This window comes from Enhydra lutris, unplaced genomic scaffold, assembly GCF_002288905.1.
Source record: "Enhydra lutris kenyoni isolate GAN:26980312 unplaced genomic scaffold, ASM228890v2 scaffoldscaffold13, whole genome shotgun sequence".
Taxonomy (NCBI): domain Eukaryota; kingdom Metazoa; phylum Chordata; class Mammalia; order Carnivora; family Mustelidae; genus Enhydra; species Enhydra lutris.
Window position 1 is genome coordinate 31,937,537 of NW_019154097.1, and position 16,742 is coordinate 31,954,278.

The 16,742-nt window shown below is 44.2% G+C and overlaps 1 protein-coding gene across 13 annotated transcripts in view; it reads left to right on the top strand.

Annotated features, from left to right (window-relative positions):
• LOC111146150 (Ral GEF with PH domain and SH3 binding motif 1) overlaps nt 1–16,742 on the top strand; it is a 275,084-nt gene that overhangs the window by 112,519 nt on the left and 145,823 nt on the right. For all 13 annotated transcript variants that reach the window (XM_022501573.1, XM_022501576.1, XM_022501574.1 and 10 more), the window contains one exon: nt 12,824–12,950. In XM_022501573.1, coding sequence (XP_022357281.1) covers nt 12,824–12,950 — 127 coding nt within the window. The remainder of the gene's footprint in view (nt 1–12,823; nt 12,951–16,742) is intronic.

The window sequence follows — 16,742 nt, forward strand, 5'->3', positions numbered from 1 at the left end:
GTTAAGGGCCCCATCTTTATGGGCTTTTGGGTTGTTCAGAGGAGACAGACACATTATTGAGGGAAGATAAACACATGTCCCATCCTGCTGGTGTAAGAAGTGACAGATAAACATTTGTTGAGTGTGTGAGGCAGTGAGCAAAGAGCTGTCCAATGGGAATAGGAGTGACACAGGTGGGTGTGAGAGAGAGCGACTAGGGTGTGCTGGAGCCTGGGGCATCAGGGAAGGCCTTTCCAAGAAGTAAGTCCGCGCTAAATTGGGCCTGAGTGACACGGAGCCGGCCATGCCAGGATGGGGTTACAGCCAGTGCGAAGACCCACAGCGGGAAGACACGTGGTGCCGTCAGGAAACTCAGAGCTGGTGTGGCAGGGGCACCGTGGGCCCGGAGTTTGATGCAAGATGCCGCGGGCGGGCTGTGGCCCATCGCAAAGGGCTTGCAGCTCAGGACAGGAGTTAGGTTCTGTTTTGAGTGCACGGAGCCGGACATGATCTGGCTTACAGCTGCTTTTCATTTTTTGTCTTTTATTTATTTATTTATTTAAAAGATTTTATTTATTTATTTGTCAGAGAGAGAGAGGGAGAGAGAGCAAGCACAGGCAGACAGAATGGCAGGCAGAGGCAGAGGGAGAAGCAGGCCCCCTGATGAGCAAGGAGCCCGATGTGGGACTCGATCCCAGGACGCTGGGATCATGACCCGAGCCGAAGGCAGCTGCTTAACCAACTGAGCCACCCAGGCGTCCCCATTTTTTGTCTTTTAAATTACTGTTGCTACTGTGTGGAAAACAAACTGGGCGGGGAGTGCAGGGGCCAAGATGGGAAACGCGGCCTGGTCAGGAGGTCGGGCAGCATCCAGGAGCGAGCTGGTGTGGCTTGGGCTGGCGAGGGGTAGGACACAGGAGAGGAGGAGACGGACGGGGAAGGCATTCTGAAGGCAGACCTGGTGGGTTTGTGTGGTGGGATGTTGGAGAGGAGGGAAGAAAAGGAATGGAGAGGATTTCTAGGTTTGGGGCCCGAGCAACTAGGACGATGGCGAAACCTTTTCTCTGGTCAGAGTGGTCCCAGGAGGAGGCTGACTTACTCACGAGTCACCTGGGGGTATAGAATTCCTGGAGTCTGGGTGAGTCACTCTTTACAGTAATTATAGTCATGTGCTACACACACACACACACACACACACACACACACACACACTCTGCTGGCTCTGCATGTTCCTGTCATGATTTGCTCTTTCCTACTGAATCGATTCAGGCAGTTTGCCTCATCTGCGGCAGCAAGGGGAAATCATGGCCAATGGGTCAGGAGGCCTGGTCTGCAGGGTGGGGACCTGGAAAGGAAGCCTCTTGGGAGGGGGCTCTCACTGCAGACACCTGGGGGAACGGGGTCCTCAAGCGCTGCAGTTTGGAGCACAGCCACTTTACAAATGTCCTGAGAAGGCACATTTGTGGCATGCACCTATTTTGGACTTTCGACTCTTTTATTCAGGAAGTGCCTCTGTTCCCCGTGTCTGATGTCGTGCCCCAGGGAACCCCCTCTGATGCTGCTGAGAAGGTGGTGATAGGCATGGGCCCCCTCTTTCAGGCTTTCCTGAGCCTTGGCTCAGGTGGGAGGCAAGATGGCTGAGGGGGTGAGGAGATGGAGGGCAGAGGAAACCAACGTTTGTGCCTCCAGAGACTCGCTCCCCTGTCCTTCCTCATAGCCGTGCCTACATTGCTTCTCAGAAAGTCCCAGTCATGAACTCTGCTGACATTGTCACCCTCCTCTTCCTTTCATTGCTGCAACAGTGGGCACTTCATCACCCCCTTCTCAAAAGCTCTCCTGCCCTTGGCCTAGTCCTCTTCTTGCTGTTGGGACAGCGGGCTCCTCCCTGACTACTTTCATTCCTCCCGCCCACTGGATGTAAGTGTTCTGTGAGGCTCTGACCCCAAATCCTGTCCTCTCATCCGCTTCTCATCCCTGGGGGCCCCGACGGCACAGCATGGAGAGCTTCACCAGCACTTCCGTGCCCAGTGGAGGCTGCTCTGCTCACACTCAGCCTCTTTCTGCGGCCCTGGACCCGCGTTCCCACGCCTGCTCCGCACAGCCCTCTGCTTTCATGTTCCTTTGACAGCTCACGCTTGGCATGTCTGAAATCAAGCTTTGGTTTCCAGGAAGTGATCATGAGTGCCAGAAGACGCTCCTAGCAGATTGTGTTTTGGACTTTGAGGCAATATGGTAGACGGAGCTGATGGGGAATAAGCCCCTCCCTGCTCCAATCACACAAACACAAATAAATACCGGATAAGATACAACCACGTTAAAAACCAAGACGCAAAGCTGAACCAGCAGCCAAGAGAGGGGAGTCACCATGTGCTACAAATAAAGCATGCTCTCAGAGCAGCACCGTGAGCACAGCTGAAAGGAAACCGCTGTGTCTCGGCTTGGTGGCTGGCACTAGGGTTCTCGTGTGTGGGCGGACTGTCTAGGTTGCAGGCCCCGTGCACATGGGGGGCTGGAACTCAGCTACCCACAGACCTGGAACCCCTCAAGTGTCACCCATCAGAACGTCTCTGTCCAGCCTGGGGGAGCCCCTTGAAAGCATGAGTACAAAATGTCACCTATGGGAAACTGTCACCCAGCCTGTACCTCAGGCAGCTGTGGAGTCTGAGGACACAAGACCTGAGATTGTGTGGGGACCCAAGGCCAAGCAGTGAGGGGGAGTGTCCCATGGAGAGTAAGAGCATAGGCTCTTGAATCAGATACCTGGGCTCAGCCTCAGACCTGCCTCTGTGGTAAGGATTAAATGAGTAAATATATGAAAAAATGTTGAGAAATGTGTCTGGCACATCAAAAGCGTGTTGGGTGAGTATTAGCCGTGGCTGCTGCTGTTAGCATTATTTTCGACTCTTCTTGACTGTTCTCGAGTGAGCCGGGCCCGGTTATCTCTGACCTGAGATCATCACCATCTTTGGGCTGCGCTCGGTCCTCCTGGTCTCTCTGACCCTTCCTCACACCACCGCTGGAGTGATCGACCCAGAAGAGCTCCAGCGTCTTCGCTTTCCTGCTCAAAGACTGCTTTTCAGACTCTGCCTCCTCTTGCTTGGTTGGGGGCTCTGTGCCCCCCACTCCTCCAAAGTGGGAAGTTCGGATCTAACCCTGTGAACGCTATTCTTTAACCTGCCATTTGAACATTTCACTCACCACTCCCCGTTTTATAATAGTGCATATATCGTCAGCCAGTTTTTAGCCATCATTTGGATTCCTAACCCTGGACTCCAGTGATCCCTGAGCGTCAGGGGAGACGCAGAGCTGGGATAAGAGGATCGGTATGTCTCAGTAGGTGTTTTCGGGGGGAAACTTGTGTTCGAGAGTGTGGTGCTTAAAGAGTGCGCACAGGTAGTGAGCCTACAGCAGAGCGTAGAGGACACAGCAGAGACATTTTGGCAATGGCAGCAAGTACCGAAAGGTTTCATACCTACCTCACACCTACTTCCTGACCTCAAAAAACAAATAATAAACCTTTCCACTGTGGCCAGTAGATCGTCTGCCTCCACCAGCAACATAGGCCCGAGTCACGTGTGGAAGAGATGCAAGAGTTGGCTGAAGGAATTTCCTGTTCGTCCACGGCCACAGTCAGCTCATTCTTTCCCCCTTTGACTAGTAGTTGCTGTTCAGGCTTAGCTACTTGTGATTGGTGCCCTGGTAGCAAGTTGAGTGGAAGTGTCAGAAGAGTAGAACAAGTAGCCAAAACGGTCATGATATGTCCGTGATTGCCAAATGGCAAGACTAAAAACATACTTTGCCAAGTGGCAAGTTTCTATCTCTCTACGCCCTTTCCAGTCTTTTTAAAATTATTAATTCTTTTTTATTTGAGTGTAGCAGACACACAGTGTTAACATTAGTTTCAGGTGTACACCGTAGCTATTCAACGAGTTTATATATTATGCTGTGCTCATCACTGGTGTGGCTGCCATCTGTCACCACAGAACCCCGTTACAGTGTCATTAACTGTCTTCCTCATGCTGGGCCTTTTATTCCTGTGACTTTCCCATTCCATTACTGGAAGCCTGTATCTCCCACTCCCCTTCACCCATGTCGCTCACCCCCCATCCTTGTCATCTCTGGCAACCATTAATTTGTTCTCTGTATTGATAGGTTCGATTCTGCTTTTTGTTTCTTAAATGTTTCTTCATTTGGTTTCTGAGTCCAGTCATATGGCAGTTGTCTTTCTCAGTCTGACTTGTTTCACCTGGCATAGTACCCTGGGGGCCCTCCCATGTTGTTGCATATGGCACGACCCCATCCTTTTTATTGCTGCGTAATATTCCGTTGTATATTAATACCTTATTGTCCTTACCCATTTGTCTGCTGATGGACTTTCAGGTTGCCTCCATATCTTGGCTGTTGTGAATAATGCTGCACAGTAGACATAGGAGTGCAGTTACCTTTCCAGTCTTGTCCAAAGCAACATTTCTGCCAAACTGCAGCTTCCTTGGGCATCCTTGTGCATTCCTACCTCCAGGCCACTGCTCGTGCCTTTTTTTTTTTTTTTTTTTTTTTTTTTGGCCTTGAGGGCCTCCCCAGCCCTGTCTCTGCTGGTTGAAATCCTTAGACACTTGTTTCTATGACTACCTCTCTCTGAAGGTCCTCTTTCCCATAACAGAGTTCGTTCTCTCCAGAGCCCTCTTATATTGTTTCTGACCCTTCCTGTCTCAGCTAGCCTTGTTCATTGTTCAAGCAGGTTGGACAAAGGGAGACACACATTGGATACCTGACTCCTTACCTACCCAGACCAAGTCTGGAGCCAGGATGGGCCCTTCGCAAGCTTCCATTTGGGGATGAGTCTCAACCTTCTTGCTCTACTTTGGCAGCTTTGTGAGAATGTCTCCCTGGGTTACTAGGAGCAGAATTTTTAAAAATTTAGTAAAATTATTGGAAACACATGGCAAAAGTTATCCTTTAAGATTATACATTATGTATGTATGCATGTGAGTGTATGTATATATGTGTGTGTACATGTAAACTGTTCAAGGATAATGTTTTTAAAGGGTGAACTCACGGGGTGCCTCGGTGGCTCAGTCGTTAAGTGTCTGCCTTCAGCTCAGGTCATGATCTCATGAGCTCAGGTCCTGGGATCGAGCCCTGCATGGGCCTCCCTGCTCAGTGGGAAGCCTGCTTCTCCTTCTCCCACTCCTCCTGCTTGTGTTCCCTCTCTCACTGTGTCTCTCTGTCAAATAAATAAATAAAATCTTTAAAAAAAATAAGAAGAGGTGAACTCATGACTCATATAGATATAAAATGAAAACTTGCAAAGATTTTAAGTCGTTAATTAGTGAGAGAACCAGTAAAATATTACAACTGGTGAGATATTATCAAAAGAGAATCCAGAGTACTAGACTTCCATAGTTACACAAGGAATGCCAAAATAGTTTTTAAAAAGATTTTATTTATTTATTTGAGAGAGAGGGAGAGAGCACAGGCAGGGAGAGTGGAAAGCAGAGGAAGAGGGAGAGGCAGGCTCCCCGGTGAGCAGAGAGCCCAGTGTGGGACTTGATCCCAGGCCTCTGAGATCATGACCTGAGCTGAAGGCAGAGGCTTAACCCACTGAGCCACCCACGTATCCCAGAATGCCAAAATAATTTTTTCAATGGCTACAAAACTAGCATTCCCAGGGTGATAATCAGTGGCATTTCTTGATACATAATTTGCCTTTCTGTGGACATGACTACATTTTCCACAAGTTAACTTCTGTATACAGAGTTTCAGAAGGCCTTCGTCACAGACAAATGGGGATAGACAGCCCAGAAACCTCCGAAGTTTCCAAGTCACAAGGTTCCCTTATCTTACTTATGACAGGCTCCATTGCAAATATTTTACATTAGGTACAGGACTTTGTAGCTTAGTTATTTTTCAGAAACTGATAGTTTGAATCAAAAGAGGTAAAAATGACTTCTAAGTGCTCTCGTTTTACTCCTTATTCACTCCGTACTCAGTCTGCTCGATCCATCGGTCCATAGAGTGCCCACAGCACTAAAAATTCTTTCCATACCAACAGTAGACACTGGAATTGAAATAGAATTTTGAGCCAGTTTTAACGTATTTGGAGCCACAGACTTTTTGTTGAAAAGCATTTCCACATATCAAGAATTGTTATTCTGTTGGAAAGCATTTCCACGTATCAAGAAAAGTTCTTCTCGCAAGGCGAGGGAACAAGATACCAATGTCCTCATAAAGAGGATTTGGAGGGACTTTTTTCTTTTTCCTTCCACGGAAACATTTTCCAGATTTGAGCTATTTACCAGATGAGGGAAGTTTTCGTCATTAGTCAAATGCAAGTGCCACATGCAGATTCTCAGAGCATGTGTGATAAGGCAAATTTCCAGAAGCAACCTATTTGACCAAGATTTGTGATCTTCCTGGTTTTTGACCCTGTGGTTTATGATTCCCATTTATCCCATGCAGCTGACACTTGACATCATGAAAATTGTGTAATATCACTATCCTGGGGCTTGATTTTTACTTTGTAATTTTCGTATACTTTGCCTCTATGGTCGCAGACCCTTTCTCAATCCTAATTTTGTATATTTTTGCTTTTTGCCCTATTTTAAAGAAGGTTTACCTGTTTTGTTGGTATAAAAAGTAGTTCCTGGGTCTAATTATCATTTCTATAGGCTTGGCCTTCAGTTTAGTTTTGGAACATACCAGTTTATAATTTTATCTACTAATCGATTTCCCTTACTTATCCCCTACCTATTTTCCTAGTTTCTTGAGTTGAATGTTTATTTATAATCTCACTTGTTTTAACTTGAAAAGAGTTTAAAACCATGCATTTTCCTCTCAGTACAATTTTGGCCTCAATCGCATAACTTAACATATGGTTTCTCATTGTTTGTGGTTTGTAAATAGTCCGTAATTCTGGCTTTTATTTTTTTCTTTTACCCAAGAGTTATTGGAGTTTTCTAAATTTTCCAAGCATTTGGATTTTTAAGTTATCATTGTTAGTTTTTCCATTCTTTTATTCAACAAATACTTAGGCATTGTACTGTCTGCGTTGGGAACTGTACCAGATTCAGGAAGTGGCGGCGTGAACACAACCAGCATGGCTGCTGTTTGCTTCATGGGATTCGCTGTTTGCAGAGGGAGACACATGTTAATTGCACAGTTAACCCCAGTCATTATGAATTATTGTGGAAGAAATTCAGGGTGCCTCACGGCTTCAGCTTTGCCAGAAGTGAAGTTGCCTATTATATTTAGTAAACTCTTTCTTGATCCTATCTTCTTTTCTTTTCTCTTCCTTTTTTTTTTTTTAAATATTTTATTTATTTATTCGACACAGAGAGAGATCACAAGTAGGAAGAGGGGCAGGCAGAGAGGGGAAGCAGGCTTCCTGCCGAGCAGGGAGCCCGAGGCGGGGCTTGATCCCAGGACCCTGAGCTCATGACCTGAGCCAAAGGCAGAGGCTTAACCCACTGAGCCACCCAGGCGCCCCTTCTTTTCTCTTCTTTAAGATTTTAGTTATTTATGCGAGAGAGAGCAAGCATGCACAAGCAGGGGCAGCAGCAGAGGGAGAGGGAGAAGCAGGCTATCTGCTGAGCAGGCAGCCCAATGTGGGACTCGATCCCAGGACCCTGGGATCATGACCTGAGCCGAAGGCAGACGCTTAACCTCCTGAGCCACCCAGGCACCCCTTGATCTTATTTTGTTACCTCTTTTCCTAAGCATGAGTACTTTCAGTATCTGTTTGACTGTGGCAGGCAAGTAATTAATTTTCTTGTATGTAGTTTTGGTGCCTCCTTCTTGAGGCTTCCCTTAAGGTCTGAAATCTCAAGGACCCTCAATTAGTATGAGGTTTCCAGTTTATGGCTCTAGTTGTAATAAAAGTTTGAAACATGCAGGAATAAATCCTGGTTATTTTTTGAATAAACAAACTCTACATTTGAAAAATAAAGTCTTGGGACGCCTGGGTGGTTCAGTCGGTTAAGCATCTGCCTCTGGTTCAGGTCATGTTCCCAGGGTCCTGGGATCGAGTCCCACTTTGGGCTCCCTGATCAGTGGGGAACCTGCTTCTCTTTCTCCCTCTGCTGCTGCTGCTGCTGCTGTTCTCTTGCTTTCTCTCTGTGTCAAATAAATAAGTAAAATCTTTTAAAAAATTAAGTCTTAAAAGAATTTTTTTCAGCATACTACATGCATATTAATTTTAAAAATCACTAAGTACAGAAAGGGTTAGTGAAGCAACTAAGACTCATTGATCCATCCCTCATACCCCATTCCCCAGAGGCAACCACTTAGAGTTATTTAGTGGTTTTTTCTGGTAGTTTCTGTCACATTTCCACTGATGTGTTTTTGCTACAATTTCCTGATCCATTCACTTTAGGTAATAATTGGTGACTTCCTTGTATGATGGATGTTGGTTTAGTTTTCTTGAACTACCTTCTTTCTTTCTTCAAAAACACTCACGTTACTGGGGCACCTGCGTGGCTCCACTGGTTAAGCATCTGACTCTTTTTTTTTTTTTTTTTAAGATTTTATTTATTTGACAGAGATCACAAGTAGGCAGAGAGGCAGGCAGAGAGAGAGGGGGAAGCAGGCTCCCCGCTGAGCAGAGAGCCCAATGCGGGGCTCCATCCCAGGACCCTGAAATCATGACCTGAGCCAAAGGCAAAGGCTTAACCCACTGAGCCACCCAGGCGCTCCAAGCATCTGACCCTTGATGGCAGTTCAGGTCCATCTCAGGATTGTGAGTTCAGGCCCTGGTTGGGCTCCACACTGGACATGGAACCTAATTAAAACAACAAAACAAAACACTCACGTTACTATAGTTAAATCACTCTTGTTAAGGGAGTATTCAGTGTTTTAGTTAGTAGGAGTGTGTAAATACGCTTCTCTGTAGAGTCAACTAGTAAACTATGAGTAACGCGTCCTTCCTGGAACACCATTTTGATTCCCTGGAATTTCTAATTCCCTTAAAAAAAAATTCTTACTCTAACTACTGTCTGTCTACCAGATAAAATATGTAATGTTACATAATACAGTATTACAGTGTTACATAATTATAATAGAATATTATAGTATAGTATATCTATTACAGTGTTATGGTATATCTAATATAGAATAGTGACTATATAATGTTACATGATAGATGTATAATGGGTGGCATATCTGGTAGATTCACATGCACATATATACATATAAAACTATTACATATATTTTACCAGATTTTTATAAAATACATTTGACCCTTAAACATCATGGGTTTGAACTGCATGTATCCACTTACATACAGAATTTTTTCGATAAATACGGTCCAGTGCTGTTTATGTATTTTCCCTTCCTCACGATTTTCTTAATATTTTCTTTTCTCTAGCTTTCTTTACTATAGGAAAACAGTATATGATACATGTAACACACAAAATATGTATTAATTGACTATATTGTCAGTAAGGCTCCTGGTCAACAATAGTGTTCGTAGTTAAGGTTTGGGGGAGTCAAAAGTTCCATGTGGATTTTTGACTGTGTAGGTGGTCAGCTACGTAACCCCTGCATTGTTCAAGGTTCAACGACATATATATTATATATTATAAATATGTAGTTTTTAGATTATTTTATTTATTATATAGAATCATATTTTATAGTATGAGACTTTTACATAATACATAAAATCTTAAAAGTATTTTATTTATTTATTTTTTAAATTATGTATAATAAATGGATCTTGGGGCACCTGGGTGGCTCAGTGGGTTAAAGCCTCTGCCTTTGGCTTAGGTCATGATCCCAGGGTCCTGGGATCGAGCCCCACATTGGGCTCTCTGCTCAGTGGGGAGGAGCCTGCTTCCTCCTCTCTCTCTGCCTGCCTCTCTGCCTACTCGTGATCTCTGTCTGTCAAATAAATAAATAAAATCTTAAAAAAAAAAACACAGATCTGTTTCCTCCCCCAAACAAATATGCCGTCCTAGCAGGTTTTCTACTGAGCCTTCTCCTTCTCTGGAGACTTCTCTTCCAGGGCTGACAGTGTGTGAGCCAGTCACTCTGAAGTCCTGTTGTTGTCGTTCCAGAGCCTCCATTTACTACTCCCGGATTGATTGGATCCACCGTTTCCTGTATCCCATCTCTTCCTGTATTTGGTTTATTCCCTTATTTTGCTAGAGGAAGTTCTCAAGTAGTTTTCAAATACATGCATGAGAAATAGATGTTCTGAGTCTTCAAGCATCCTGAGCACTACTACTCAGAAATCTGATGCCATCCCGAATTTCATTTGTGGGCACAGAATGGAGCAGACGAGTGAAGTTAACCAGATCCAGCCCTTCTGGATGTGTGTGTGAATGTGTGTAGTTGGCGGGGGTGGGGGAGACATGGTGAGGGGATTGGTAGGACGTATGTCTACAGAGGCAAGGTTAACAGAGGGAGGTGTGACCTGGAGGAGCCTGGTTTTAATTTTAGGAAGCATGCAAATGTGGCTGTCTTTGGTTGTCTCCCTCTGCTAAAGAACCGCAATTGTTGGTTTGAAGTCAATGTCTAGGGTGATTTTCAGGAACATCCCACAGGCCTCTCTAACCTCGTATTGGCCTGGTCCTGTCCATCTGTCCATATCTAGGACACAGATGACAGGCTGATCACCGACGCAGTACCACGTGTAGAGGCACTCGACGGGCTAGGCAGATAGGCTGGGCCTGGCGGGGGACATGGGCAGTCCTCCAGCCGGGTCCAGAGAACCAGTGGTGGAAACATTGGGGGGCTCAGCTGCAGGGTGTGAAGGTAACTGGGATTGTTTGACTGTTGAATGAACATGGCTGATTGCCAAAGAATTCTGTGGGGTTCTAGGTTGCATTTAGTAAAGAAATGACCTCCCGGCCAACAGAGGGAGGAGTCTGCTCAGGCTTACGGTGCGGCAGGTCACAGCTAGAGTGTCTGGCTCTGATCTGGGTGTATGTTGTTCTGTAGTGAATTTCTCATCCCTAAATGTTCATCTCAAATGCTCTTCTCTATGCGGAGCTTTCCTTGATGCTTCCCTTGCCCATAATTTATTTCTGATTTGTCTGGATTTTTGGTCTCTATTTGCTTACGGCGTTGCTATAATATACGTCCCTCGTCTCTGTCGAGTCGTATTCCTCCAGGTTCTCAGACAGGTCCCTTCATCTCTGTGCTGTTGGACCTGCTGCTTCTGGCTCCATCTTTGTCGCTGGGCTTTGTAGAGACCAGATGAGGCGTACGTCACGGCGTACCAGAAACAAATGGGAGGTCTTGTCATTTCCTGTGCATTTGTTCATGTGAGTCTGGGTAGCAGCTTTAGACTCGCAAGCCAGTTAAGCAACTGTTGCCCCTCGCCTCTGTGCAGCATTTCTGCTTTCATACGTCCTGAATTTCTCAGTGGGGGAAAAAGTCTGCTGTTTACTCTCCAACTTCTTCAGCACTGGGACCTTTTTTCTCAGCTAATTCTTTTGCCACTCTTCCCTGAAGCCCTTATGCTGTCACTGCTTAGCTGGGCCATTGTATGGCTGCATCCTCCGTGACTCTGGAGGCCGAGGGTCAAGGATGTGGGCAGGGCCTGCCCAGAACAGTTTGGGTTCTCTGATGCACCAGACGTGGCCTGAGTCTGGGATTTGCAGACCCAGTTCCTAGGAACTGCACTGTATTTTTACTAAACCCAAAGGCGTTACTTGGGTGCAAAAGGCCTGCTTCCCCTGGTGGTGGACAGTGACTGTTCCACTTCTCCATGCTGCATGACGGGACAGTTGGACGCTGGCCTGCTTAGTCTGATGGGTGTGGCAGGGCTGCAGGCCCACATCCTTGCACTGACCATCAGGGCCCCAATACCAGGCTTGACCAACAATGCCCCATGTATCCTGCCATATCAGCCATTGATCTCAAATCCCGGAGGCCCTGGGCTCTGGAAGCTAAAGCTAGGGGAGCTCCAAATATCAGCCACATGCTGTGCCAAAGCCAGCCCTCTCCGAGTGACCCTCCCCTAAATCCTCTTGTGAAACCACATCTCCCAGCCTAGACTCCTTTCCTCAAAGCCATTTTATTTAAGGGGCCTTCTTGCCATTTCCTGGTACTGGGTCTTAACCTGGGACTTGTAGGACAACCACAACGTGAGTCCTTAGCATCCAGTCTAGAAAACCAGGAGTTCAGATTTCTATTCCTTCCTTCTAAGAAGGCTCCTTAGTTACAATGGCCATTCCTCCCTGGGTGCCCAAGCTTTACATACTGGTTATCTCAGTCATAAAGGATCGTCCCCCCGTAAATGACTGCCTGTGGAGAAGAAGCTTGGCTACTCTGGATTAAAACACTGTACCAAGTATAAATATGACACGGCCGTCAACTGCAGGGCATGTGGGAGAGCCTGGGTGGGAGAGGCGGCCTGCCTCTGGGCACAACATGCACGAAGGGACCCTGTCAGATCTCCTGGGGCCTTCGGCATTTTGAGGAAAGAGCTAGAAGCTGTGGACGCAGGGAGAGACCTGATGTAGTGGTGCAGAAACTCTGGGGAGCCGTTTATGTGGAATGGGCGTCACTCCGTGAGCCCCTTGGTATTGTAGGATCTGTGCACCCATGGAGGCAACTACCATTCAGGGTGTCATGGCGTCATTTAGAACTGTGGACTAGGTGGCTTTGGAAGATATCTTCCAAATGTGAGATTCCATGACAAGTGACAAAATCGAGGCCATGAAACTTTTCATCTCTGCATGTAACAGCCTCTTAAAGTCTTCAGTTGTACCCAGGACTTGGTACACTGCAGACATGTCATTTAGGACGTTTCCCTCGGTCTCTGTGCACAGTTCGCCTTTTTTTTTTTTCCTGGTTTATTTCTCTTCTCTCTCATACTCTCTATATTTTCTTCTCACTTCAGCTTTTGAATCGAAAAGACAAGACCACTTTTGAGAAATTGGACTACCTGATGTCTAAAGAAGACAATTACAAGCGGACCCGGGAGTATATCCGAAGCCTGAAGATGGTTCCCAGTATTCCCTATCTAGGTAGGAGTCTGAATTGGCTTATTATTTATTAAGAAACCTGCTCAGTGCCAAATTAGATGTTTTTACAGTTTCTAGTTGAGAAATTTCCAGAAGCAGCATGGGCAATGGATAAAAAGGTAATTGGTGAGGTCCTCGGATCAGAACAGGCCTTTGATATTTCCCAAGGATGGGGACCTTGCTGAGCACCAGGAAACAAGGGATATGGTACTTTTATATAAGTAACTTGTGAGTGAGTAGTCACCAGCCTCCCCAGCCTCCCCAGCTCAGAAGGGTCACAAGACTTACTGGTTCATCCACATCCTTGTGAACTAGTGGAACTCAGGCACAAACTCCTCTGTTCTGGTTCTCTGGGCATTATTAACATATTTTATAAGATTTGTACCAACAAAATTATAATGATTATTGATTTTTCTGATTAGAAAATAATACATTTTCATTGTAAGGGATTAGGGGAAGAAAATTAGTATCTTTTGTCACCCCTTGTAGATATTTTCAGTGTTTTGCATCATATCCTCTCATTTGTTTGGGTGCATATAAAAATCCATAAATAGCGAACATTTAATGTCATTACCTGTATTTCAGTACTATGTCTCAATCCCATTGCATGGATTTGCCAAACTTGCATTTGCTAACATTAACATTTAGGTTGATTCTTCACTTTTGTTATCAAAATGTCGCAGCAAGCATCCTTACTGCAAAAACCTCTTGCGTATAGTTAAGATTATTACCTTACAGTAAATTCTTAGAAGTGTGATTATTGGGTCAAAACATATGCAGAATTTTGCCTTTTTGGTATGTTTTCAAAATGCTCTCTGTAGAGGCTGTAGCAACTTACATTTTTATTGCAAGGGGATAAAATGATCTGTTTTTCCTAGGTAAACAAATACTGTGTATTTTCGGCTGTGTGGGTTTTTTTTCTTTTCCTTTCTCTCTCATTTTTTTTCTTTGCCAATTTGAGAGGTGAAAAATACTTCTTGTAGTTTGGGTTTCATGCTAATGCTAATTTCATGAAAAAAATTTGTCTTTTTATGACCTAAAAATAGTACTAATAATAAGGAAAATTAAGGTTTAATAGAAGTGGCTCCCTAATATTTTCAGAGATCTAGTGTTAATTTTTTGGAGGTATATTTTTATAGCTTACAGATGTCTTCCATGAACATTGTTTTCGTTTTTTAAAAGATTTTGTTTATTTATTTGACAGATAGAGATCACAAGTAGGTGGAGAGGCAGGCAGAGAGAGAGGGGGAAGCAGGCTCCCCTGCTGAGCAGAGAGCCCAATGTGGGGCTCGATCCCAGGACCCTGGGATCATGACCTGAGCCAAAGGCAGAGGCTTTAACCCACTGAGCCACCCAGGTGCCCCTGAACATTGTTTTCTAATACCCCCCCTTTTTTTTTTTTTTTTTTTTTGGTGTTTTTGAGAGAAAGAGAGAGAACACAAGCGGGGGGAAGGGCAGAGGGAGAGGGAGAATCTTAAGGAGGTTCCATGCCCTGCGTGGAACCCAACATGGGGCTCAGTCCCATGATCCTGAGATCATGACCTGAGCCGAAATCAAGAGTTGGATGCTTAACTGACTGAGCCGCCCCGGTTTTCAAATTCTTTTAAAGTCAGTTTGGGAAATTTAGTTTTCGTAGAAAATTGTCCGCTTGACCCAAGTTTATAAAATTATTTGCATAGCGTTCTTTTCCTCATTTAGTCTTTTTTGACCATAGTTTTATATAGTATTCTCTTATAAATTTTAGCCTCCGATGTATGGATGCTTGTATTTGCTTCGCATTCGTGATAGTTTGCATTTTTGTTTTCTCTTTCTTTTTTTCATTTGCTTTGTCAGAGCTGTGTCTTTTGGTCTTCCCAGAGAATTCGACTTTGTATTTATCAGTCATGGTGTCCTTCTACCTTCTAGTTTACTATATTCTGTCATCCTAAGGTTGCTTTTTGTCTCCACATGTCAGCACCTCCGAAGTTGAGATGCATCTTTTAATCGGCTGCGAACAAAGCTTATGACGTTTAGTTGGCAGCGTTTTTCCGAGTGATACATAAGATAACTATGGTTTATAATGATGTCTTGTATTTGATGAAATACGGAATTCTGCTTTTGTCCTTTATCGTTCATCTCCCCTGTTTTCCTTACATTGTTTTGTTATTTCTGTTAATTGACTCGTGTGTATAAATATTTCTCTCTCCACTTTAATTTGGAAAACAGTTAAGGGCGTCCATTTTGCTGTGATTGCTGCTACAGGCTCTGTGACACGGTGTTCTCAGTGGTGTTCTTGGAATGTTCTGTGCTTATGGTTTCAGTTTTTCTTTTATCCACTTAATAGTTAAGGTAGTGGTTTGTTTTTTTTTTTTTTTAATTTTTAAGGGCTTGAATTTTCAAATGGTTTTATGGGGTTAGAATTTATGTCCTATCCATTTAGATTGTCCAGTTCAGTGATTTTCAGTCCATTCACAGAGCTGTGCAGCCATCAACACAATTTTGCAACATTTTTATCATTCCTAAGACCCAGCACCCGTTAGCAGTCACTCCGTTTCCCTTCTGGCCAGCTCTCTTCTGCCCTCACCCCAGCCCTTGGCAACCACCAGTCTACTTTCTGTCTCCATAGATTTGCTTATTCTGGACATTTGATAGAAATTTAATTGCACAGTATGTGGTCTTTTATGACTGGCTTTTTTCCCTTTACTATCATGTGTCCAAGGTTTATACATGTTGGAGCAGAATCATTACTTCATTCCTTTGCATTGTCAGATAACATTCCATTGTGTGGAAACCGCATTTTATCTATTTATTGGATGGACATTTGAATTGTTTCACTTTTTGGCTATTATGCGTCACAGTGCTATGAACAGCTTTGGTTTTTATTTTTTTATTTTATTTTTTATTTTTTTAAAGATTTTATTTATTTATTTGACAGACAGAGATCACAGGTAGGCAGAGAGGCAGGCAGAGAGAGGGGAAGGGAAGCAGGCTCCCCGCTGAGCAGAGAGCCTGATGCGGGGCTTGATCCCAGGACCCTGGGATCATGACCTGAGCCGAAGGCAGAGGCTTTAACCCACTGAGCCACCCAGGCGCCCCAACAGCTTTGGTTTTTAAAAACATAGTCTTCTCTGTAATTTTTTTACGTGGGTTTAGGCCATGTGGCATATATGCTTTCTAGGTTTAAAAAAATGTTTGACATTTGTCTTGTGGTTTAATATAAGATCATTTTTTGCAAATGTTTCATGGGTGTTGGAAAAGAAGGTGAAACCTCTCAAATTACCCTTATAATTGCATTGGAATGTTTAAATGATCAACTTGTGACAACTTAGTCTGTCAAGGACAGAAATATGTATTAGACTCCCCTTGCATTTCTGATAGTTTCTGCCTTATATTACTCAGTATATAGATGTTTGTAACAATTGTAAATTTATGGTGAAGTGTCCCATACAAAATGATCTTGGTTCTGTTTGTTAATTGCATTTACCTCTTTGTCTCTTATTAATTCTGTGAACTCTGTTTTATTTCTCACTTGCATTCCTTTTATAAACCATTGACTATATTTTGGGTTTGAATATTTTAGTTGCTTTAAGCGTGATAGTTTCTGCCTTATATTACTCAGTATATAGATGTTTGTAACAATTGTAAATTTATGGTGAAGTGTCCCATACAAAATGATCTTGGTTCTGTTTGTTAATTGCATTTACCTCTTTGTCTCTTATTAATTCTGTGAACTCTGTTTTATTTCTCACTTGCATTCCTTTTATAAACCATTGACTATATTTTGGGTTTGAATATTTTAGTTGCTTTAAGCGTGAT